The sequence below is a fragment of the Misgurnus anguillicaudatus genome, chromosome 8 (genome assembly GCF_027580225.2).
Source record: "Misgurnus anguillicaudatus chromosome 8, ASM2758022v2, whole genome shotgun sequence".
Lineage (NCBI taxonomy): Eukaryota > Metazoa > Chordata > Actinopteri > Cypriniformes > Cobitidae > Misgurnus > Misgurnus anguillicaudatus.
In genome coordinates, this window is record NC_073344.2 from 8,894,596 (window position 1) to 8,919,588 (window position 24,993).

Sequence of the window (24,993 nt, forward strand, 5' to 3'; positions counted from 1 at the left end):
ATGTCCATCTCTTTTTCTTCTCCTTTCTGCAGATACAGCCTTGGAAGTGATCACTAGATATGATGTCATCCCTTTACTCTCTCTCTCTCTCTCTCTCTCTCTCTCTCTCTCTCTCTCTCTCTCTCTCTCTCTCTCTCTCTCTCTCTCTCGCTATCACACACACACGTATTCAGTTACTCCTGCCTTGCTCAGCCTTTCTGGCTTTTAAAGTTTTCTGATCGATTCATTCAGTACGGCAGAGTTGGATGTTTGATTTCGGATAGCTGGGCTGCTTTGTTCTTAGTGCTGTGAATTTGAATGATTTGGTTTCAATTAAGATGCTCACGCACAGTTTTATGGCCAGTCGGTTGATGTAGTGTCAATAAGTAACCTACTTAAAACACAGCTTTATGTAGTTAAATAGCTATAGGACAAACAATAAAAATGCGCACCTGCATCTCTCCCATTCATGCACACACATTCAGACTAGGTATGCACATATATATTGGCCTCTTTTTTTCCACTATCAGACATATGTTAATTATAGACTGATTGCCACACTGTTAAAAAATATCAAATCAACATTACTTTAAAGGGACACGCCACTTTTTTTGAAAATATACTCATTTTCCAGCTCCCCTAGAGTTAAATATTTTATTTTTACCGTTTTGGAATCCATTCAGCCGATCTCCGAGTCTGGCAGTACCACTTTAAGCATAGCTTAGCACAATCCATTGAATCTGATTAGACCATTAGCATTGCGCCCTAAAAAATAACCAAAGAGTTTCAATATTTTTCCTATGTAAAACTTGACCCTTCTGTAGTTACATCGTGTACTAAGACTGACGGAAAATAAAAAGTTGTGATTTTCACTTCTTCTAAATATAAAAGTGCTATATTTGGGTCCCCAGTGCTTCTATTTATGGAGGACCACAAGAGTCATGCAAAATGTAATAAAGAACTTCAATATTTAATAACTACCCGGACAATAAAAATAGCAATTAATACATTTGTTTAAAAATCCATTAATCTATAAATAAATAGACAAAATTACAAAAAAATTATTATGTAACATTTTATTAGGCAATAAAAAGTGAGATTATAAAAATAATGTAGAAATGAAATATTAATCCATTAATTAATAGTTCAAATTAATATAACAATTTACAAAAACAACATAAAACACGCAATAAGTTCATCATTTTAAATTGCATTTACAAATTCTTAATTAAATAATGGAATTTCAAAATGTATTTCAAAAAGCGATTTAAAAAGAGAAATAAATAACTGGATTTATAAATTGAACTACAAATACAAATAAATTAGGCATTTAAAAGGTCATTTCCGTTTAACATTTCTGTTTTAATTTCCCGATGGTTCTCCTTATTCTTTTCGCTATTCGATTTGCTTTTCGTTTTAGCCTCTCTATTTAGCTTTTCCGTGACTTTCTGGGTCCTCATCCGAGATCTATAAATCTGGGCATGACGTACAATCAGAGCCAATCAGCGAGCTTGTTACATCCACCTGGCCATAGCTAATTTGCATTTCTCATTTGACCATTTGCAAGGACCCAAAGAGTCACGGAAAAGCTAAATAAAGAGGCTAAATCAAAAAGCAAATCGAATAGCGAAAAGAATAAGGAGAACCATCGGGAAATGAAAACAGAAATCCTCTTTTAAATGCCTAATTTAAACCTCTATTTGTAGTTCAATTTATAAATCCAGTTATTTATTTCTCTTTTTAAATCGCTTTTTGAAATACATTTTGAAATTCCATTATTTAATTAAGAATTTATAAATGCAATTTTGCGTGACTCTTGTGGTCCTCCATATCTATTAACCTAGAAAACGTGAAAAAGAACAACCCAGTAACTTAGTTTTAATAAACCATTCTCTGCAAGCATGTGAAAAATAGGTAATTGAAATTGTCTCTCCTGGTGATGTCAGAATGGGATTATACCACCCATTAATCTGCACTATCCAACCACGGCACTGCCATTTAGTGCAGAGATCATCTCATTTGCATTTTAAAGGACACACCCAAAAACGACACATTTTTGCTCACACCTACACAGTGGCAATTTTAACATGTTGTAATGAATTATTTATATGGTATTTTGAGCTAAAACTTCACATATGTACTCTGGGGACACCAAAGATTTATTTTAAATTTTAAAAAAAGTCTTGTGAAATGTCCCCTTTAATATTCTTGATAAACAGCATGTTACATAATATGGCGGAGCTCTGCTTCTTTGCAGTGTAATGCCAGCTTTGTACCATCTCTGTTTTTCCATTCCCATCCCTGTCCGGTCCTGACCTTCTTTTCATTTCTCCATTTTCACTTATTTCCCTTCTCTCACTCTTTTCATCTTCTCCTCAAAGGTTTGATTAGATGGTGATAGTGTCAAACCCCAGATAAATTTAATTTTGAGCTTACAGCAGCTTTGTGTCTCCATATGCACCCCCTTCTCTCCTCCACATTCATTTACTTATTTGTCTTCCTCCATTTGGGCAATTTGAATAATTTTAAACTCTTGTCACCTGTTATCGATGACCAAAACACATTTTCTCATCAGCAGCAGGAAGAGTAATTTTATATAATTAAGATAGATTTTTCTTTGGAATGTTACCATCTTTTATATTATTAGACTAAAGTCATTTAATGACCTGCAGCTTTAATCAGTCTGGGGTTTGGTCTTTTACAGTACTGTAGGTATACAATATAGAGAGGTCTTCTGTATTTGTGAGAGTTGTGTATGTCCCTCTACGCTGGCTCATCTTGTCTTTGCTTTCTTTGCCTTAAAAGTTTACATCTCCCCCTCATTTCTTACACTCATCACCTTCTCTCCATGCGTGCTCGCACGTACACAAATGCGGCGCACCGTAATCTTGTCCCACCCCAGAGGGTAAACAGTGGTATGCCGCAGTCCCTGAACTGAACTGTTGCATGCTACTAATATCCACGCTTGGGAGTGTATGCATGGGCGAGACTGCTATTGTGGTGCTCAAATTATTTTTTTAGTCTACAGAAAAGTTGCAACACAGAACAGAATGAAAGACGCTACAGTTGTAGTTAAAGGTATAGTTCACCCAACTCCCCCCTACCCCAAAATTGTCACCATTTATTTACCCTTGTGTCTTTTTGACCACTGTCAGAAATAATTGGTCCCTAGCTGTCACAGGGGCGATACCTTTTAAAAAGTACACTTTTGCTCAGTTCATATTAGTATCTCAGATGTACGTATTGATGTGAAAAATGCATATTAGTACCTCAAAGGTACATATTGGTGCCAAATGTATTAATATCTGTACCTAAAGGGTGCACATTAGGGTATTTTTAAAGGGTTAATGGATATTCTTAATGAAAGTGGATAGGGACCAGTCAGGTGCAAGTACAACACATTTTCTTTATGCCAATTCTTTTGAACTGGTTTTGGGGTCTGTGAGCCATAAATAAGGCGAATGAGTTCATTCTGTGAGAAACATGGCCCTGCTGGCCGGGTCCACTGTGGGCCTTGCGGTCACACTGGAATGATGGCCGTCATCTCTAAAGATATTTTCCCCACCCTGTTCCTAAAGGTCACAATTTACTGGAACAGCCCTCTGACAAAACAACTCGTACAAAACAAGTGTGACATCAAAGCTAACAGTAACACGGCACACTACACCAGTACCCAGAGGAAAATTTAATTGGCCAAATGTTGGTCTTTTCATAGTTCATGGCACGTACTGGAGTTCCCAGTTCAGGACAAATTAAACAGACACAAACTTGATGATGTATGATAAGAGAATTGAGCTGTGAAAGTAATGTGGATTGCTTAACTAAGACAATTCGTTCAAAGAATTAAGAGAGAAATGTTCATGTTGACTCTTCACTCTTCTCTCAGTTTTGAATGCAGATTTAAAATGCAGAATTTGGTGTCTTGACCGAGGGGCAACCATCCGATCCCTCTGATAAAGCTAAAACGGAAGTGAATTATAATGCAATTCATCGACTGCCCACTAGAGGCTGGCTCCAAAAGGGAGTCGATTCCCATAGACCTCCATGTTCAAATGCCCAACTTTACATCAGAAATAATATGTTTACAGCCTGGTACAAAAAGTGTTTTTGGTCTATGTAGCTAATAATTAAGCTCGTTTTTTTTCAAGTAGCAGTAGAGCTAATCTGTCTTTTATAAATCTAATAAAGACTCTTTAAAGATATGAAGGATGCAATACTACTCTATAGGTACTCAAAATTAACATGATATTAGCAGAAACACTGCGTGTTATATGACATTTAATGCTTTAAAAATCCCCCTTATGTATTCCATGATAAAAAAAATCTTTTTTGGCCACTTAACCTTTAAGCCACCACACATCTCCCAGAGGTACGCAAACACACATACAGCCATTCCAAAGCATAACCTCAAATGCGTTCTGTGTCAAAATAGATCAGCTGAGCAGACACTTGCTAAAATCCATGAGATTTGAAAAGCATTACTTAAACATAAAGCTGGCTTGTTTTAAATAAACCGTAAGGCTGGCTGACCCCGTATTCAGCATTCAGCCTTAAATGCCCCTGTGCATGTCCTCTGCGAGCCCAGTGTCTGAATGCCTTTCTCTGTTTGCACCCGTAAATACCATAAACAAAAGCCTCTGGGACTCTTGTGTTGCTTCAGAGAGTGTCTGGTGACAGGAAGATAGAAGAGGTGACGGAGAAAATGTAGCAGGAGATCAAGGGAAGTGCCAGCTTAGTAGAGGACAGGGAACGGGACAGCAACCCTAAGGGTTAAAGTGAGCTTAGCAGAGCATGCTTTCACACTGTGTTAGTCTGTCTGTGTGTCTGTATGTGTATATGCAAAGCCTGATAGTGTCCTGGACAGGGTCACGTATGCTGTTTTGCATAGTTGCTGTACAGACTGTCACCAAATGCCTGTAACTCCGGTAATCTGCAATGGGCAAAATTTGTACCCCCGTTGTCAATGGGGTTGTACCCTTTCAAAAAGTACAGATTTGCACCTCATAATAGTACCTTGGAGGTACATATTGTACCAAAGAGTGTTTATTAGTACCTCAAAGATACATATTTTGTATGAATATACATATCTGTGCCTAATGGTACATATTAGGACCTTTTTAAAGGGTACCGCCCCATTGACAGCTGGGATACATATTTTGACGATTTTTTTTCTAAAAGTGTGTTGGTCAAGGGACCTAAAGAACAACATTTTAAACTAGCCCAACCTGCTGTTTGCTTATTTTAGCCAGTTTAAGTCTAGCTGGTCTCCCAGCCTGCCCAAGCTGCATTAACTGGTCGGCTAGTTCAGTGGTTCCCAAACCTTTTCAGCCTGCGGCCCCCCTTGTGTACGGTGCATTCCTTCGCGGCCCCCCAAAGAAAATTTGTGACAAAAAACTGTTCTAAAACTCAACATTTTAATAAAAAACATTAAATTATACAAAAAACAGTGCTTTTGGTTAGTAGCCTTATTTTTTTAGATTTAATTACACAGAATTCACAATAAATTAATGTAGTTCATAAAACTGGGGCCCCCCTGGCCCCATCTGAAAACCACTGGGCTAGTTAATCTTCAAAGTGCCGAAACCTCTTCTTAAACATAAACCAGTCTAGACTGGCAAAACCAGCTATACAGTAAGACCACAAAAGCAACTTACTGTACAGTGAGCTGTTTTTTACTGACCGGGATTGTGTTATTATTTTTGCAATTTTATTTTTAGTTTGTTCTCTCAAGCTACTGCCTTTTTGTATTCATGATCACAGTTTGGAAGAGGTTGGTTCACATGAGGAGATCAGAGTGTGGTGCCATGAAGGAAACACTTTGATGTGTGGTTGAAAATTCAACTGAGTCAAGTGGAGAGAAGGAGGAAAAGGGGAAAATCCAAATCCATTTTTGTCACGGTGTGGAAGCTTCAAACATCAAATTACAATGCGGCGCACAGTTGAACATCTCAAATGCCTACACACACCGACAGCGAATCCAGCTGTGAGAAATTTGATTTTTCATCTGGATGTCTTTTAAAGGTGGTGAAGCCAGCTGTTTGTAAGCAGACATCTGTGAATATCTAAAATTTTCCCTTTTCAAACTCCAGCAAAAACTTATCAAGTTAAAACTAACTCGAACTCTGTGTTAATTATTAAACTCGAACATATATCTCAGATGTTTAAAAACCTTGAGCTTGCTAGCTGTCCTTGCAAAGCTACTTGATTAGATTTGCATCTGCAGTCTGTGTGATTCTTTCAAATGAATGACACCAGACATGTATTATTCAATACAGGTTAAACAACCAGTCAGTTTGAGACACATATTCTTCTTTACCATATAACTAGATATTTTAAAGATCTACAAAGCAAATATGCTCTAAAGCAGGGTTTTTCAAACTGTGGGTCGCACAGTGGGATAAGGTGGGTCGCGCAAAGTCGCTTTGCTGTTGTGCTGACACAAAAAACAATTTAGTCCAATTAATCACTAGCAATGATGATGATTTTGATATTATATACCAGGAATTATTTTGAGATTACAATTAAGTTTACTGTCACCGTCCCACAGGTGGGATGTTTGGCATTACATATTTAAAACAATAATTTCTTAGTCTATTATTGACAAACTATATATCGTTCAAAAGTTCTTAGGATGTAGTTTTCATATTTGATCACCATTTCGCAAAAAGAATGACACAGTAGGAGTAGTTTCCTAAAATGTCACAAGCCAACAGGTGGGCCCTAGGTGTTGTTACATATTTATTATTACATATCCTGTAAACCTTAAATAATCTTTACAAACTATATATTGTTGGAAAACTGTAAGAATGTACTTTTCATATTTCAAGGCCAATTGATGATAGAAATTGTATAGTGACAGTCATTTGTTAAATGTCACTAACCCCATATTAGGGTAATTTTTGCGAAATTAGACTTATGAGGTGTCATGAAACATTTTGATAAAAAAGTAAATGCAAAGTAAGAGTATCAGAATAAGAAGCATACAGTTACAAACATCTCTTCACGTACTATTTTGCACATGATTTCAAATGACATCATACAAACCAATTTTGATTTTGTTTTTCACATTTAAGGGGAACATTTTCATTGCCGCAACGTGTCCATGACTGGATTTGGGTTCTTTGACATGGAAATATTTATAATTTAAAAAATCTAAAAAATAAAAAGCTTCAGTGCAGTTTATACTATGAACATTTACAGTAAAGAAACATGTGGTATTTGGTGATTATTGGTAAATGAAGAGACTATAATAAGGAATATAAATGTGTCCAAGAAAAATTTTCTCATCCTCCGCAACAATTTTCAATCATTGTTTAAGCCCTCAAGGAACTAACATTTTCAAAAAAAAATTGTTGGAAGGGACATAATTGACTGTGACACACAAGATGGCTACCATGTAAGCAGTTCTTATTTTTTCTCTCCAGATAAAAGTTGACATTTTGTTTGTCATAGTCAACTTTTTAGTCCTTGAGAACTTTTAAAATTCTACACACCAGGGCGCGCACTCCGCTCTTCTGATTTAGACCTTCTTGCTGTCCCTCCTACACGCATGCGTTCTATGGGTGATAGGGCTTTTTCCACCTATGCCCCTAAACTGTGGAACTCCCTCCCTAAGGAAATCAGGCAAGCGGCGTCTCTTAGGGCTTTTTAAACTTGTCTTAAAACATATTATTTTAGACTTGCTTATAAATAATTGCTTTTCGGTATTATCGTAAATTGTTTACTGTGTATTTATGCTGTTTTATTTCTTTTATATACTTTTCTTTTCTCTTTCTGTACTTGCTGTTTTCTTTTTCATTTTGTTTTTACTGTAAAGCGCTTTGAGAAGTAACATTGAAAGGCGCTATATAAAATAAAGATTATTATTATTATTATTATTATTATCATTACCGAAACATGAGTTTGTAAATGCATATATTTAATGTAATATCATGTTGTGGTAATGATATTTTTTTATAATGATAATCTAAAAAACGTAGATAATTCTTTAGGAAATATTTTTTAAATCCTCTAAAAATAATGGTTATAGTAAGATCAGACCTTAATCTTATATGTGCAAAAAACGCATTTTTTTAAATATGCAGCACTTTCGCCGCATAAATTGCAGATTTCTGCTTGCAAAATATGTGAATTGCATGATTTAATAATCCCCGCATTTTCGTATCAAAAAGTCTTATATACACAGTATCTTAGCAGAAAGTTGAAAAGTGTTGCATTTACTTGACACATGCGCAGCCATGTCCCCTGTTGTCATGGGAATGTTAGGAAGTGACGTAATTATGCGACTTGAAAATTAATCATAAGCTGCTAACAGTTTTTGCAAGTTCACAAAGTTTTTGCAAGTTCTCGCAATTTTGGCAAGTTCCCACAATTTCATTGCATAAAATTGCATAAATATCCAACATATTCCATCTTATTTTTTAAGAAAACTTGCCGCAAGATCAAGGATTTTTGCCCGCAACAATCACAAAAAACTGTGTTTTTCTGAAAGGACTGACTAATATCCTATAAACTTTAAATAATCATGACAAACTATTTTGTTGAAAAGCTCTAAGAATGTAGTTTTCATATTACATTGTATATAGTGACAGTCATTTTGTTAAATGTCACTTAGGAATACATATTCATTTGTATATATTCATAATTCTAATATCCATCAAAATAAATCTTTAAATATCCAAAATCTTGACAACCTAAATATAATTGGAAAGTTCTAAAAATCACCTTTTTGCATTAATAATTATACAGTGACAGTAATTTATTAATGTGTGACTAAGATTATGCAGCTAACTATTGACACCTAGTGACCTTTGTTGGTAAAACCACTAAAAGTGTGACAGAAACTTAATTTTTAACTTGAAATTTTGATTAGAAATAGTTAAGACTTGTGGCTTTATTTGTTTAGCATTTTGGGCGTAAAACATTTTCATTTTTATGTTTTTTAGATATAAAATACATAATTTATAGAATTTAATTTTTTAAATATAAATGTAAACTGATATAACTATTTTCTAATTTAATATTCACAACTCCAAGCTCTTCAGTGAACAACTTTAAATTGTCTTATTTAAACCTACATTTCATTAATAAAATGACAATAAAAATAAAATATAATCAATTATAAAAAAGTTAAAATGTGTATTTCCATCAAAAATATGTTGCTGGGTCCCGGGATATATTATACCTATTTGAGTGGGTCACAAAATGAAAAGTTTCCGAACCACTGCTCTAAAGGAATAGTTCACCCGAAAAGGAAAATTGTGTCAATTTAATTACTCTCATGTTGTTGCGAGCCTGTATAATTTTCTTTGTTCTGAAGAACACAGAGGAAGAGGAACTATTGTCTTTCATATTCTATGGAAGTCAATTTGGGTCTCTGATCAGTTTGCTTACAAACATTCCTCAAAATATCTTCCTTTGTGTTCATCGGAACAAAGAATTTCATACAGGTTGGTAACAACACGAGAGTAAGTAAATTATGACACAATTTTCATTTTTCGGGTGAACTATCCCTTAATTTCACCTCTATTCTCCATGGAGCTAATATACTTGCTTTTGATTTAGAGGTCCATTACTTTTTCGCAGTCATTTCATTTTTATGCTACACGGTCACAGCTTAAACCATAGTGAGCGAGCAGTGTTATCTGCATGGCACAGCCCAGAACAGAGTAAAAGATGACAAAAAATGTGACAAATGAAATTATGGTGAACTGCTTAATTCCCTTAGGCAGAAAAAGCACTGCCTTACCTTTCCACGCCTTTTCTGACTTTTATATCAGGACTAGGGCATTAGCTTTAATTTTCATTATTAGATTTGATGTGAAAACTTTTCTGAAAATAATTTGATCATTTGATGCTTTTTCCCTTTCAATTATCCTCATGCAGCATGAATGGATGAAAATGACGTTTGTCTCACAGAATGCAATAACTTAACTGTTATCTGTCGAGATTGGGTTCCGTTACAAAGGTTTTCCTCACCAGTTTCTACTGTATGTCTTAATAGCAAGAAAATTATATTTGTGTAGTTTTTACATACAGTTAATTTCCTTGTTTAATTAACCTTTACAAAAACCTGTACCCGTTTGCTATGTCCGACATTAGCACATTATCCGACATTATCTTATTGCACTAGAAATGATTATAATGAAATAATAATTTCATTTATTGCCACCAACTATGCACACAGATTATGAATAAAATAGCAGCGTGTTTCTAACACATATGCTCTCGTGTATATTTAGGGCCAGATTTACTAACAGCTTGTGCCAGCGCAAACCATCATTTCGGCGTTAAATAACGACTGTCGGGATTTACAAAAGATGCGCAGTGGATAATTAGCGCTGAAAAGGTTTGGTCTAGTTATTTTTGCAACAGACCTTATTGCATATGCATTTCTAGGAGTATCCCTTTCAGCCGCAAAATTCATGGGAGGGGCGAGTATTTAAATGATTCACGCAACGCGATTTACAAATGGTTTTGCGTGTAATATTACTGGTATTTGCACCATTATTTTACAGAAGCCGAGAGAGGACAAACACTATTATTATTTTTGCTTGCTTGTTTTCTCGTGATCACAACTTAATTTTCTCGTGATCTCAATATCCTGACATGATAATCCAAATGTCATAATGTAATTTACAGTCCATAATAGTGTATTTTGAAGTGCACTAATGCATATGAGTTGGGGTCTTCGCCGTTACCACACATGTAGCTAATGTGTAGCCGATAGACTTAATAAATAAATAAAGTTAGACGGTTCATGTTCGTGAATTTAGGGAGCATCTCCACGTTTCTATCTTCAATAGTATTTAACAGTTTATTTAAATAAATATCACAAATCTAAAAAGTGTGCATTATAGCTGACAACCACATAAGCACGTTGGTTTTGTGAGTGTTTGTTGACTTTAAGTCATTTTAAATGCTGTTAAAAGTAGAAACGTGCACTCTAAAAAAACAAACGGTGCTATATAGCACCAAAACTGTTGATTTGAATCGTAACCATAGAAGAACCGTTTTTAGTGCCATATAGCACCGGTGAAGCACCGGTGAAGCACCTGTGTAGAACCATATAGGTGCCATATAGCACCACTATAGCACCACATTTGGTTCTACATAGCACTATATGGTTCAACACAGGTGCTTCACCGGTGCTATATGGCACTAAAAACGGTTCTTCTATGATTACAAGCAAAGAACCACTTTTGGTGCTATATAGCACCATTTGTTTTTAGAGTGTGTATTTTATTGAGTAACTTAAAGACGGTCTCTAATTTCACCACTGTAAAATTGTAAATATTGACAAATCTGATCCAAGTAAAATCTCATTTGTTCATCCATGCTAATTTAGCAAAACATGCTTTTGTTGTTTATAAACAAAACAACACGTTCTATCGAGTACACATAAGCTTTAATCACATCTCAAGAATACAACGTTTGTTATGTCGAGATCTCGAGAAAACAACTTTTGTTATCTCGAGATAACAAGAAATTAAGTCGTGAGCACGATAAAACAAGCAAGCAAAAATAATAATGGTGCATTGCCTCTCTCGGCTTCCGTATTACTTAATGCCGAATTAAAGCATGTCTTAAATCATTTTGTGCTTGAAATGGCTGCAATTGTACCTAATAAAGAGGAGGCTTGGCAGAGGCTTGATTTTTTTTCCACACGTAAGTGTATATTTGTAATGCCAGAAGAACATATTTTCCAAAAATATTATTTGCCAAGCCATGCTATTTTTGAGTCACAGGCGGAGAAGTCACACAATTCTTCATTTTTTTGTCCTCCGGTTCTTTTCAGTGTGCATTGGCTTTTTTCGCTGGGATTTCACACCTCGAATTTTCATGTGCGATGTCCGTGGTGCTGAACTCAAGATCAGTTCTGCTTATTTGCAGATTGTGTAGATTGTGTTAGTCATTATAGAAATCAGCTGTTGAACCTGTGTTATTTAATTTGTGCCTTTTTAATAAGTAACCAGATATTACCACTCCCATCGGCGCTTTTTTAAAATTGCGCTCTTGCGCCTAATTTGTCCCTTTTAGTAAATCTGGCCCTTAGTGTTTTCAGTTCTCCTGCTTTTGTCTAGCGCAATGTAATTTAAAACTCATGGATGAATGGGTTATTATTGGTTGCAAAAAATATTTCAATAAAAACGTTACTTATAGTTTGCTGCATTCTTGTTTAGTCCAAAACAGTTGGCATATTGGTGAGTGCTGATATGACAGTACATCAAGGCTATGGCTTGAAACAGATCAAAATATGCAACTAATCCATCCCACTTTCTCAGATCAGTTTTGCCCATGCATTGTTTATTGCTTATGTTTTCCTAACTTGAATATGAATATGCAGAAAAGGGATTATATAGACTGTTTCATTATATAGGCCGTTTGTTTAATGGTCTGACTAGTTGCTGAAACTGAACTCTTAAACAAATACCTCGTCAAAAATAACAAATGTTTTGGGTTTCTATGTAATCTACGTGTTGTTTATTTTTTCATTGTTATATAAATAAACTACTTTAAAAGGACTTTGTTGTTATTTATTCTTCGCAGAGTTTAACGGAAGTTACGTGATGACCACGAAAGCTGCGTGTTTATGTTGTTACTGCCGAGACCATCTATAAATAAAAATAAAGGATAGTGTAAGGATAGATGAACCGAAATAAGGGACAAATAAATCATAATGAGCATTACAGTTTGAAAATATAACATACTTTTTATTGTTTGGTAAACTATTGCTTTTTAAAAAAAATTAAAGCACACTGTAAAAACATTCCGTAGAAATTACAATGTTATTGCCGCTGGGTTGCCGGTAATTTACTGTAGATTTAAATGTATGTTATTTACTGGCAAGAGTTTGTTCAAAGTTAAATACATTTTAAATATTAACAAGTCTTTATCTTTACAGAATAAAACTATACAATAACAGCCCCATGCAAAGCATTCTGCGAACCAGAAATCATCATCAAGCTTTTTCTGTTTTTTGCTTCAGATTTTGTTTCCCAGAATGTCTTGCTTGATGCTGTTATTTTAATTTTACTCTGTAAAGACAAAGACTTGTAAATGTTAAATGTTCATTTAACTTTGAACAAAATGTTGCCAGTAAAAAACATAAATTAAAATCCAACCCAGCTGCAATTTCTACGGATTTTTTGCATATCTCTGATTATTTAGATCTCCGTGTTTAATGTCGGCCTTTGTTGTGGAAGTGTTCATGTGTAAATATCTGGTACTGTATGTCTCAATGAGAGTCTTTGTTCCCAAGCTGAGTCTTGGTTCCTTTCAAGGTTTATTACTTACTTTTTTCTTGCCACTGGTTTTGGCTTTCTCTTTGGGAGGTTGGAAGGACTTGATTCTTTGTAAAGTCACTTTGGAACAATAGCCGTGTTGGAAAAGCAATGCGTATAAATAAATTGAAATGAAATAGTTTCAAAAAACACTCATCTCCGGGTTCCTCTAACTTTCACATAAAATGTATTTATTGGGTGTCTCCTCAGCCTGAAACACCAGCGAGGCAGTAAGGTTTCCTTTCCTACACAATTTAATAGGAATGAGTGATGTTTTTGTTTTTTTGAACGACTATAATTTACACTTTTATTTTTCTCCATGGCCTCTGTGAGATTTGTAGGTCAGTGCTTCCACAGGGACTAAGCCATCTGTAAAAATTGAACAGCAGATAATGACCAGCTGAGGCGGCTTTATTCAGAGCCAGCGCTGACCTTTACTCAAAAGATCATGGTGGAAATGCTTTTAACCTCTAAAACCAGTCTAAAGGCTTTTAGGCCATTATCAGAACCTTCTGATCCTGTACCATGTGATGTCTCCAAACACATTTTAAGCAGGTACTATGGAAAAGAGTAGTATTGGGGTAAAAAAAAAACATCTCATAATGATTATGATTATGTCTCCTGGTGACCAACATAAGGTGCCTGGCACAATAAACAAAGGACTGGCGGATCAATAGTTTTAGGCTAGACAGATTGCAGTGCTGAATTTGACAATGACTTTATTTGACAGGCATGTAAAAGGGTGAAAAGGAGAGAAGGGGTGCTGTTAAAGCTTCTTGATGACCTAAACAAATCTGTTTGTAGTGAGTTGGACACTTTACAAACTGGGCATTTAAAGCACAGTCAGAGAAATCCCAACGATATATGGATTAAGACAAACTGGGGAAACGATCGATTCAGGCCACTGGCAGGTGAGAAAATAAAGATCAGCAGATGGGCATCCACTGCGATGGTGATTAGAAAAATAAGAAATGTGTGTGGAAGCACATGATGGGAATAACAACCATTAAATGGTCTTGGTTAGAATGCCTCAACAAATATTTGACAGATTCTTAAGTTGCTAGTTGGATTTGGAATGTTGCAATTGTTTTGTTACAGTGCTGGATTGAAACACAGAAGTGCAAATCAGTGGCGGATGCAGAACGTGACATATGGGTGGGCATGGATTAAGTCCGGGTGGGCCTGAATCTATGGGTGTCACTTTTGAATAAGAAACTATAACAAGTCTATAAAATTCGTCAAAACTTCAGAACACTAATTTAAACAGCATACACACACACCCGAACTGCAAGTCACATTTTTGACATTATTGATACTTTAAATTGTAATGCAACGTGACATTTATTAAGCCTTTTTGGTAAAAAAAATATTGGGCTCTCATAGCCTTCAAAAAAGAACCTGCACACAGTGACAGGAAATATAAATGAACCCAAAAAAACCTTATACTTTTTTAAATAACCTATTAAAGTGTTTAAATAAATACGGCTACTAAATGCTTAAAATGAAGCTTCTAACATCATATTCTCTTCATGCAAATCACTAAAAATATATTTTCGTTCTCACATATTTAAGTTAACTTACTAAATAAAGAAAGAAAAAGGGAATTGCTAGAATAATGTTAAACTCTGGGGTTAAACGAAATGACAAATAAATAAACATTTAATATACTTTTTGATGTGCACAAGAGCAAGCCTACTCGTGAAGAGCGGAGCCGAGGAGCGCGCATATCAGACGTGAACGAAAGGAATAATGGATTTAATGCTTTCACTTCATTGACAGTTTCACTTGTTAGTGAGGATAGTAATGGCTAACAAGATGACGCCGAATTACATACAACATAATTACCTAACTAAATCTGAGAGAATGCAAACACATTACAATATTTTTTCCTCCGCCCGACGGCCAAGGCGCATCATTTTTTTTTAGCCCGACAGGAATTAGCCATAGCCCGTAATGGACGTCGGGCAAGCGATGTTGCGAGGTTTGTTTTGTAGAAAGACTTTCTTTAAAGTGAATTTCGTTTTGTATAAATTGTATCTTAATATTAATCAATGTTTGATCAAACAATTGCCTCGATTTAATAAATAAGAAGCAAACCAAGAGCGTCTGTGGTGTGGATTGAAGTGAACCCACTATATTTCCGCAGCCTACGTCTTTCTGCTTTAATGAATTTCTTAAATTAATGTCTCAATGACACAGTAGGCTTATAGGTTGTTATGATAGGCTATTTGTTGCTTAAAAGCAATAGGCTATATTGTATAAAGTGTAGCAATAAACGTGGTGTGACTTATAGTGCTGCTATATCGCTATATCAAACAACATCACTATGATCAGATGTTTTCTTTTTTTTTTACCCCGCTGTCATATTTGTTGTGTGTTTATGTTATTGAGAGGAAAGCGCGCAGCACATATTTATAACGTGTTGTTATTCAAAATACGTTTTCTACTTGCTTGCAAAAAAAGTTCTCAAAGTGATCATGGCTGAAAGCTGCTCGGGAATATTTCATTATAACGCAACATTCAACTGCTTTAATAGTTTTTCAATAGTTATCAGGCTTACTAATAATTTTACTGTTTTTAACATAACATGCAATAGATAAATTACACCACATAAAGTAGTATACATGTCTAACTATACAGAGTAGTATTTTTTACATTTCTGATTGGGCGGGCCAGGCCCGCCCATAGCTCCGCGCCTGGTGCAAATACAATTTTCAAAATCTGCCTATACTGTATGTATTATGCTTACTTGATGTGGATACATTTTTATTCCATACCAAGACATGTACATAAACTATGATGGAAAAACATTTACTGGTTAAATTATCACTTAATTATTAGAGATCTTAAGCATTATCCTTTAAGTTTAAAAGATCATGAGAAATAAATAAATAATAAATAAAATTCAGTCAACATCGTTCAAATGCTTATAATCAGATTTTTCAAATAGGTTTTATAAATAGGTTTTTGTGCTTTTGCAACCTTTGTTTCTTATGCTGCGTTCACACCAGTCGTGGTAGAGGCGTCAATCGTAAGTGATTGAGTGTCACTCATTCAACCTGAAGGAACGCTTAATATTGTCCGTTAGCAGTCGCCCGGAGCTATGCGACACAAGTTCTTATTTCTATAGAGACAGGAATTAAATGGACCTCGCTTGGAAGAGTGTCAGTGAGGACATTGGGCAACCTGGTAAGTTGTAAATACATATTTCACTTTTGAGTCACGTGACGATTATCGACCCTCTGCATTCTTGTCCCCCTATAGTTAGGTGACCAAATACAAACCGGTAACTCTCTCGATAAAAGCACAATTAACATCAGCCATCTTGCAAACAGACAACCGCATAGCATTTGCCCCTCCCACAAGAAGCGTCTAATGCTTGCTTTTTCAGCGTATCTGCTTCGCTCTAGACGCGCGAATGCATTCAAACTGTTCAAGCGGCAAACTAGGCGCGGTAGACGCGATTTTGACGCCTCAAACACAGCTCATGTAAACGCAGCAAAACTGTTCAAGCGGCAAACTAGGCGCTGTAGACGCAATTTTGACGCCTCAAACACGGTCGATGTAAACGCAGCAAAACTGTTCAAGCGGCAAACTAGGCGCTGTAGACGCGATTTTGACGCCTCAAACACGGTCGATGTAAACGCAGCAAAACTGTTCGAGCGGCAAACTAGGCGCGGTAGATGCAATTTTGATGCCTCAAACGCGGCTGGTGTAATCCCAGCAAAACTGTTCAAGCGGCAAACTAGGCGCTGTAGACGCAATTTTGACGCCTCAAACACGGTCGATGTAAACGCAGCAAAACTGTTCAAGCGGCAAACTAGGAGCGGTAGACGCGATTTTGACGCCTCAAACGCGGCTGGTGTAAATGCAGCAAAACTGTTCAAGCGGCAAACTAGGCGCAGTAGCCGTGATTTTGACGCCTCAAACACGGCTGATGTAAACGCAGCAAAACTGTTCAAGCGGCAAACTAGGCGCGGTAGCCGCGATTTTGACGCCTCAAATACGGCTGATGTAAACGCAGCAAAACTGTTCAAGCGGCAAACTAGGCATGGTAGACGCGATTTTGACACCTCAAACGCGGCCGATGTAAACGCAGCAAAACTGGTCAAGCGGCAAACTAGACGCGGTAGACGCGATTTTGATGCCTCAAACGCGGCTGGTGTAAACGCAGCAAAACTGTTCAAGCGGCAAACTAGGCGCGGTAGACGCGATTTTGATGCCTCAAACACGGCTGGTGTAAACGCAGCAAAACTGTTCAAGCGACAAACTATGCGCGGTAGACGCGATTTTGATGCCTCAAACGCGGCTGGTGTAAACGCAGCAAAACTGTTCAAGCTGCAAACTAGGTGCGGTAGACGCGATTTTGATGCCTCAAACACGGCTGGTGTAAACGCAGCAAAACTGTTCAATCGGCAAACTAGGCGCGGTAGACGCGATTTTGATGCCTCAAACGCGGCTGGTGTAAACGCAGCAAAACTGTTCAAGCGGCAAACTAGGAGCGGTAGACGCGATTTTGATGCCTCAAACGCGGCTGGTGTAAACGCAGCATTATCGTCCTATTATTATATAATGACCACTAATTTTCCACAATTCATCTTTGCTTTGACCCTGTCATTGCCAGGACCACCCATAATTGTTGTGTTTTTCAACTTAGGTTTCATTGTTAAAGATGGGCTGCTTAAAAGTACACTCATAGTTTTATCCAGATTTCACTGAGTTTGTCAAGATTACTCATACATTTCTCATCATTCGTTTGCCAGGCATTGTACTTTCATTGTCCAAAATCCAGCAGGTTGTTGAACGTACTGTCGGAAAGTATTTATGAATCTGCACTCATGCATGATCTGTAAATAAAAACGATCTCATCTGAAATATGAGGGAGATTTGTCAGCCTCTTTTACACCTTTCCAATACATCAATATGCCATTATGATTTCAGCGCAGTGAAGGGCCCTTTAAAATTACTACTGTATAATTGCAGTCTTCCACGCCACCATTATCCAGAGCTTTAAGTTATTGACTAAAAGACGACCACTCAAATGCACTCTCTTTGTTAAGCTTGTGACTGGATCATTGTCCCCAGAGGGCATAAAAATGGTCAGACCACCACTGTGTAAGTGAATCGTTATGGGGTTTTGCCAAAAGGGGAAAAGGTTTGCGAGGGTAAATGATGGAGAAAGCACTTCGGTTGTCTATACTTAAACATTCTTTCTTTCTTTCTTTCTTACAGACCCATTGGTGGATCTTGAGCAATATGAATTAGCTGTTTTGGCTGATACTCTCAGAGGTTACCTTCAGGATTTGCCTTGCCCGCTCATCCCATCTGTAGTGTACAGTGAGCTGGTCTATGCAGCTCAGGGTAAGCAAAACATTCAAATACTGTATATATATATATATATGTCATGATTTCGATCCTGTCTCTCATACGAAGCGATCTTAAGTTTTTTCAAGTTTTGGAATATAACGCAAATCATATCCAAAAGTTTCATTCAGTACAGTAACCTGGAAAAAAATCAAAATTTCATTCACAAAATAATGAAAATGATGTTTTTGGGGTGACATGCGAAGTACAGTAAATGATGACATGAATTTTGTTTTTGGTTAACTCTTCATGTTTGACTCTTCAGTTTAAACACACAACCAAAATTGTTGTCATTTTTAAAATATAACAACCTGACAGTTTTCAGTGGGCAGACAAAGGGTTAAGTAAGAGTGAGAACAAATGCAGTGTGTGTGAGAGAGAGAAGAAAAGTGTGTGTGTATGTGTGCTAGGGGAGGCGATGCTATAGCAGAGGGTAAGTTTACATCTCTTTCTAACCTCGCTCTGCATTACACCCACTAAACATGAAACACAAATGCACGCATGCCCTACAAATTATGTAAGAACCATTCTTGAGTAATGCCTCATCATGATTCCTTTGATTGAAAAATAATAACAAGGATTATTTCAGCCTTAGAGGAATAGTTCACACAAACCTTATTTCATCATTTACTTGCCATTATTTTTTCCAAACCTGTATGACAGAACTATTGTTCCATGAAACAGACATTTTGAATAATAAACTGGTTGCTATTTACATTTACATGCATTTATGCATTTGGCAAACAGTTTTTCTTTTTTCTAAGCAACTTGCATGTACAGTGCTTTCAAGGGATGTTTATATCAGTGTGTGTGTTCCCTTGGAATGGAACCCACAACCTTTGCACTTCTAACACAATGCTCTCCCAATTGAGCTACAGAAACACACTTGCATTCATTTCAATGTAGTGACCAGCGTAGAATTCAAACAAAATAGGTTGGGTAATCTAAAATTTGATTTACACACCCTCATGTTGTTCTATGCCTGTGTGAGTTTCTTTTTTCTGATATACACAAAAGAAGAAAATTTGATAAATGATGATAAGCACACAGCTGATTGTAACCATTGACTTCCATAGTAGGATAAACAAATCCTATGGAATTCAATGAAAACATCAACTCTGTTACCATATTTTATCAAAATATGAAGTTTGGTTCTAAAACGCAATAAACGCCATTAAAAAAAATAGTTACCACCAAAATCAATATTGTATCTGGTCAGTATTAAAAAGTAAATTCTTAATTTTATGCAAAATCCAATATCTGCCGTGTTATTCTGTCATCTTTTCTTTCTTTTTTCCAAACCATGACAAACACAAGTCCTCCCTCTCTGCAGAATGCAATAAATCCGCTCAACCAATCACAGCGTTCCATTCTACGCATTATAAACAATAAGGGCGCCGCTTTGAATACACATGGAATCCTAGTTTTTCTCATCTACTTTATACTTCTTGATCAACAAACAAACAAAAACAAAATAATACTTTAATGGCATAGATAAACCTGTTGTGGTTTTCTGTGGTGGGGAAGAAGCCATCAAAATAGAATAATTTACGGCTGTTGCTTGTTCTCACCCAACAGCATCATTCTTCTGTCATGCTAACACATTGACCCCAGGGGATCTTATGAAAAACTTTCCATTATTTTACTTGAAGTCAACGAAAATCGAGCAGGACCAAAACATTTTATTTTATTTTATTTATTATTAACAGCTGATCGCTGTCAAAAAAGTTCAGAGACAACGTCCCAAGGATGACAGCAGCAATGACAGTGTTCTTAATATGACAAAGTAAATGTTTTGATTAATGCCATTAATGTTATCTTTTAAAATCAGTGTATCCCACTAGTCAACTAAATGAATATAACATGGCAAAGATGAATGCACATTTATACACTCTATTGGGTGCTACTCTGAGATGCTCTATTGGGTTGAGATCTGGTGACTGTGGGGGCCATTTTAGTACAGTGAACTCATTGTCATGTTCAAGATGGCCATTTGAAATGATTCGAGCTTTGTGACATGGTGCATTATCCTGCTGGAAGTAGCCGTCAGAGGATGGATACATGGTGGTCATAAAGGGATGGACATGGTCAGAAACAATGCTCAGGTAGGCCGTGGCATTTAAATAATGCCCAATTGGCACTAAGGGGCCTAAAGTGTGCCAAGAAAACTTCCCCCACACCATTACACCACCACCACCAGCATGCACAGTGGTAACAAGGCATGATGGATCCATGTTCTCATTCTGTTTACGCCAAATTCTGACTCTACCATTTGAATGTCTCAACAGAAATCGAGACTCATCAAACCAGCAACATTTTTCCAGTCTTCAACTGTCCAATTTTGGTGAGCTTGTGCAAACTGTAGCCTCTTTTTCCTATTTGTAGTGGAGATAAGTGTTACCCGGTGGGGTCTTCTGCTGTTGTAGCCCATCCGCCTCAAGGTTGTGCGTGTTGTGGCTTCACAAATGCTTTGCTGCATACCTCAGTTGTAACAAGTGATTATTTCAGTCAAAGTTGCTCTTCTATCAGCTTGAATCAGTCGGCCCATTCTCCTCTGACCTCTAGCATCAACAAGGAATTTTCGCCCACAGGACTGTCGCATACTTTTTCACACCATTCTTTGTAAACCCTAGAAATGGTTGTGCGTGAAAATCCCAGTAACTGGGCAGATAAATGAAATACTCAGACCGCCATGCTCAAAATTGCTTAAATCACCTTTCTTTCCCATTCTGACATTCAGTTTGGAGTTCAGGAGATTGTCTTGACCAGGACCACACCCCTAAATGCATTGAAGCAACTGCCATGTGATTGGTTGATTAGATAATTGCATTAATGAGAAATTGAACAGGTGTTCCTTTTCTTGGTATAGAAAACACATTTTACCCAAATTAGTCAAAATGGATTTATTGCGCTTTGGAACCAAACTCTTCAATCTTTTATCACAATACTTTCATTGTATTTGTTTATCCTTCTATGGAAGTCAATGGTTTCCACCAACTGTGTGGTTATAATTATTTATTAAAATTTCTTCTTTTGTGTTTATCAGAAACAAGTAATTCAAGCAGGTCTAAAACAACACAAGGTTGAGTTAATGATGACAAAAAAAATTATTTTCAGGTGTAATATCCCTTTAAGACAGCTCAGCCAATACCTTCCGTTATCTGCAATCTCCTACAGTAAAACCATTAATATATGAATTACTTCATAATGTCTGAGTTGCTGGTCCTATGGAGCAGGGTGCAGCCTAATTGCATCCATTTAGCTCAGGCAATAGGAACATATTTGATTGATGGCCTATACATCTAATAATTTAGTCTTCCGTCTTCAGTTATGCTGGCGCTGTTATGTGCGTTACTTAAATGAATTGCAAGATTTAACGTAAAATATTGCTCTCCATCCCCAAAGGAGGAAACTAATATTCGTTTTGTGGTGCAGTGAACAGCTTAAATCAAGGCAATGACTCAGTGTAATGCGCTTGGGTTTATAATACATTGTATTGGGTATATGTGTTCTGCAAACCTTACAGTGCTAAGTCACTACAGGATGTGCCATATGGCATATTCAGCATTTGTGCATTAACCGATTTAAAGAATCAATGGGCTATTATGGCAAATAAGCTTTCCTGGAAAGTCCCTTTGTCAAATCGTGCCTATAACAATGCCAAACCCCACCTCTCGCTTTTTGTTTATAAAACCTGGCATGCTTTTGTGTGACACCCATAAATTAATCAACAAACCTAAACAAGCTATTTTTATTTGTGTGAAAAGCCTACGCATTGTTTTTTTAGTCATCCATAATTTTCTCTGAGTTTTATGAAGCATGAATTCAGAGTAGAACAATCTAATTTATTTCAAGCTTTTGGTAATTTAATCATTTAAGACAGCAAAAATTGCCTTTTTTGGATACTCAAGTGACTCAAGTGTTCAAGTCTCATTTTTAAAGCATTGTTCAGGGTTATCTGTCATGGTTCACATGCCTGGAGCACCGGTGCCCATCTGGCTGACCAGGAGCCAGCGTGCCCCCTTCCAGGAATGCGATTGGTCGTCTGCCTGGCTATCGTTACCCCGGTTGTGTCGTGCTGAGTCCAGATGGGCTCGGCCAAGTTCCCAGCCTGCAGTCCGTGACGCTGGCCTTTATTGAACCAGGGTCACTCACTATCGGCAATCTCTGTGTGGGTGGAGATGTTGGGACCGTCCGGCTTCAGACCGGGGGTGCAAGGTTACATGGGTGTGTGTCTGTGCATCTATTATGTGCGTCTGCATACTCGCAGAAGCCCTAAATTTGTTCTTGTATGAGTGGTTTGCGCTCTGGCCAAGGTCACAGTATTGACCCGTTTTTCAGATCGGCAGATTGTCAATCATTCATCACTCGACCCTCTGCCACAGACAGCCCAAGACCTTTGACCTTTTAACACTTATCTTATATAAGCACCATGGCAGGGATGCCTTAACCAGCCAACACCTTAATGGCTTTGTTCACGCTCATAATTCATAAAGGAAATGCGGTTGGCAGGGGATTGAGGGGGTGTTTTGGGGGGCTGTGAGAGCAGCTTTTAGGCATGAGTCTTACTTACATTGAAATTCTTGTGACAGGTGAGATTTAAGGAGACTATATCACAGGACTTGCCTATGTGCAAGCTGCCCCATTGACACTGAATTATGACCGTTGTATAGAAAGATACAAACTATCAAGTGTGAAAACAAAATGAGACCTAGTAAATCGGTCTGTCTGTCTATCTGTCCATCTTTCTATATCTGTCTGTCTATCGTATCTGTCATGAACAAGAGACTGCTTTTGCATTAGTAACAGCGTCTCTGTTCCTACAAATGATGAAGATAAATATTTATTGTGTCTAAGGGACTTTGGGATGATATGCCGCTCATATCTTTGCCGTCACAAGGGCGCTCTTTACTGCAGATAACCCTGAATCACAGATGCTTGGCTCTTTACTATGGGAAACCCCATCTGAGAGGAGATCATCAATAGCTGTTGCAAGCTGTCTAAATAACTGCATTGTCCTCGTGATTGCTTGTAGACAATGGATGGGAAACCCATGTTAGCCTAGCACTCTTAACTCCTGCTAGGCTGACCTCCTAGTCCTAGGTCATGGCTTTTGTAATGTGCCCAGTCATCAGTAGCGCTGTGCAAATTATTTGGGAAAATGATCCTCATATCAATTTGTAGTTACCTTATATCAATATACAAACGTAAACAACATAAAAATCTCTAAATGGCTTTGTAACACAGTCTCTCTCTCCTTAGAGATCCAAAGCATGGAGGAGTGTGGACATCAACTGAAAGGAATCCTTGACTCCCCCAGTGTCCCTCAGGCTAACCATCAGCTCCTGGTTCATCTGACCCGGCACCTATACAAGGTGACACAGACTGGAGGAGCAGCTCAGGCAAGCCCTAGGCTTCTGGCTATGGCCTACAGCGAGGCCATCTTCAAAAATAACCACTTTAGGTATTGTCAATCATCTTTTGTGTCAAGTTAAAGGTGCCAAAGAATTAATTGAAGTAATATGTTACATTGTTCTCTGATATGTACATATGTGGCTTTATTAAAGGGATAATTTGGCCAAAAATGAGCTGTCCGAGATGCCAATGTCCATAATTTTTTAGACTAACACATTTTCAGTTATTTTAGAAAATATCTTAGATCTTTCAGTTAATTAAATGTTAAGTTACAGGGTTCACTCCTTCAAGTCCAAAAAATTTGCATTTATCCATCCCCAAAGAAATCCAAACGGCAAGGCCTTCTAAGGGTAATCCGCAAGGTGTTGTTGTAGAAATATCCATATTAAAAACTATAAATGTAGGGTGGCCATTCGTGCCAGTTCCGCCGGACACGTCCAGAACATGTTTTGGGGTTCGTTCTCCGGAAGTCGCGTTGGTCGACCGCATACGTCATCAAGGTTTAATATTTCGGGTTTAATTTCAGAAAAGCAACTGTTACATTTCAAGGTAAGAATGAAACTACAATAATTGTGTGTCTTAAAAGAAATAAATCAAAATTTTCTCATGTATTTTAACTGAAATGCGAGAACCTCGATGACGTATGTGGTCGAGCAACGCGACTTCCGGAGAACAAACCCGAAAACATGTTCGGGACGTGTCCGGCGGAACTGGCACGAATGGCCACCCTATATAAATGAAAATAACTAGCTCCGATAACGGCGCCATCTTAGTCACGTCCGCATACAAGATAAGAGCGTATACAGTTTACAGAAAGTTCTCTGCTGTTGCTCTGTTCCCCGGCCTCCATATTTGTCATATGTCACTAAAAAAAATGCATACACTACACTGATACTCTCTCCTGAATACAGAGGAGTCTAAGATGGCGGCATTTTCGGAAGCGTTTTTGGTC

At 37.3% G+C, this 24,993-nt stretch overlaps 1 protein-coding gene across 1 annotated transcript in view; it reads left to right on the forward strand.

Annotated features, from left to right (window-relative positions):
* The window catches only part of pik3r3b (phosphoinositide-3-kinase, regulatory subunit 3b (gamma)), a 239,206-nt gene that overhangs the window by 99,089 nt on the left and 115,124 nt on the right, over positions 1-24,993 (forward strand). Inside the window, exons 5-6 of the mRNA XM_055214111.2 lie at positions 18,495-18,623; positions 23,889-24,090. Of these exons, the coding sequence (XP_055070086.2) occupies positions 18,495-18,623; positions 23,889-24,090 (331 nt within the window). The remainder of the gene's footprint in view (positions 1-18,494; positions 18,624-23,888; positions 24,091-24,993) is intronic.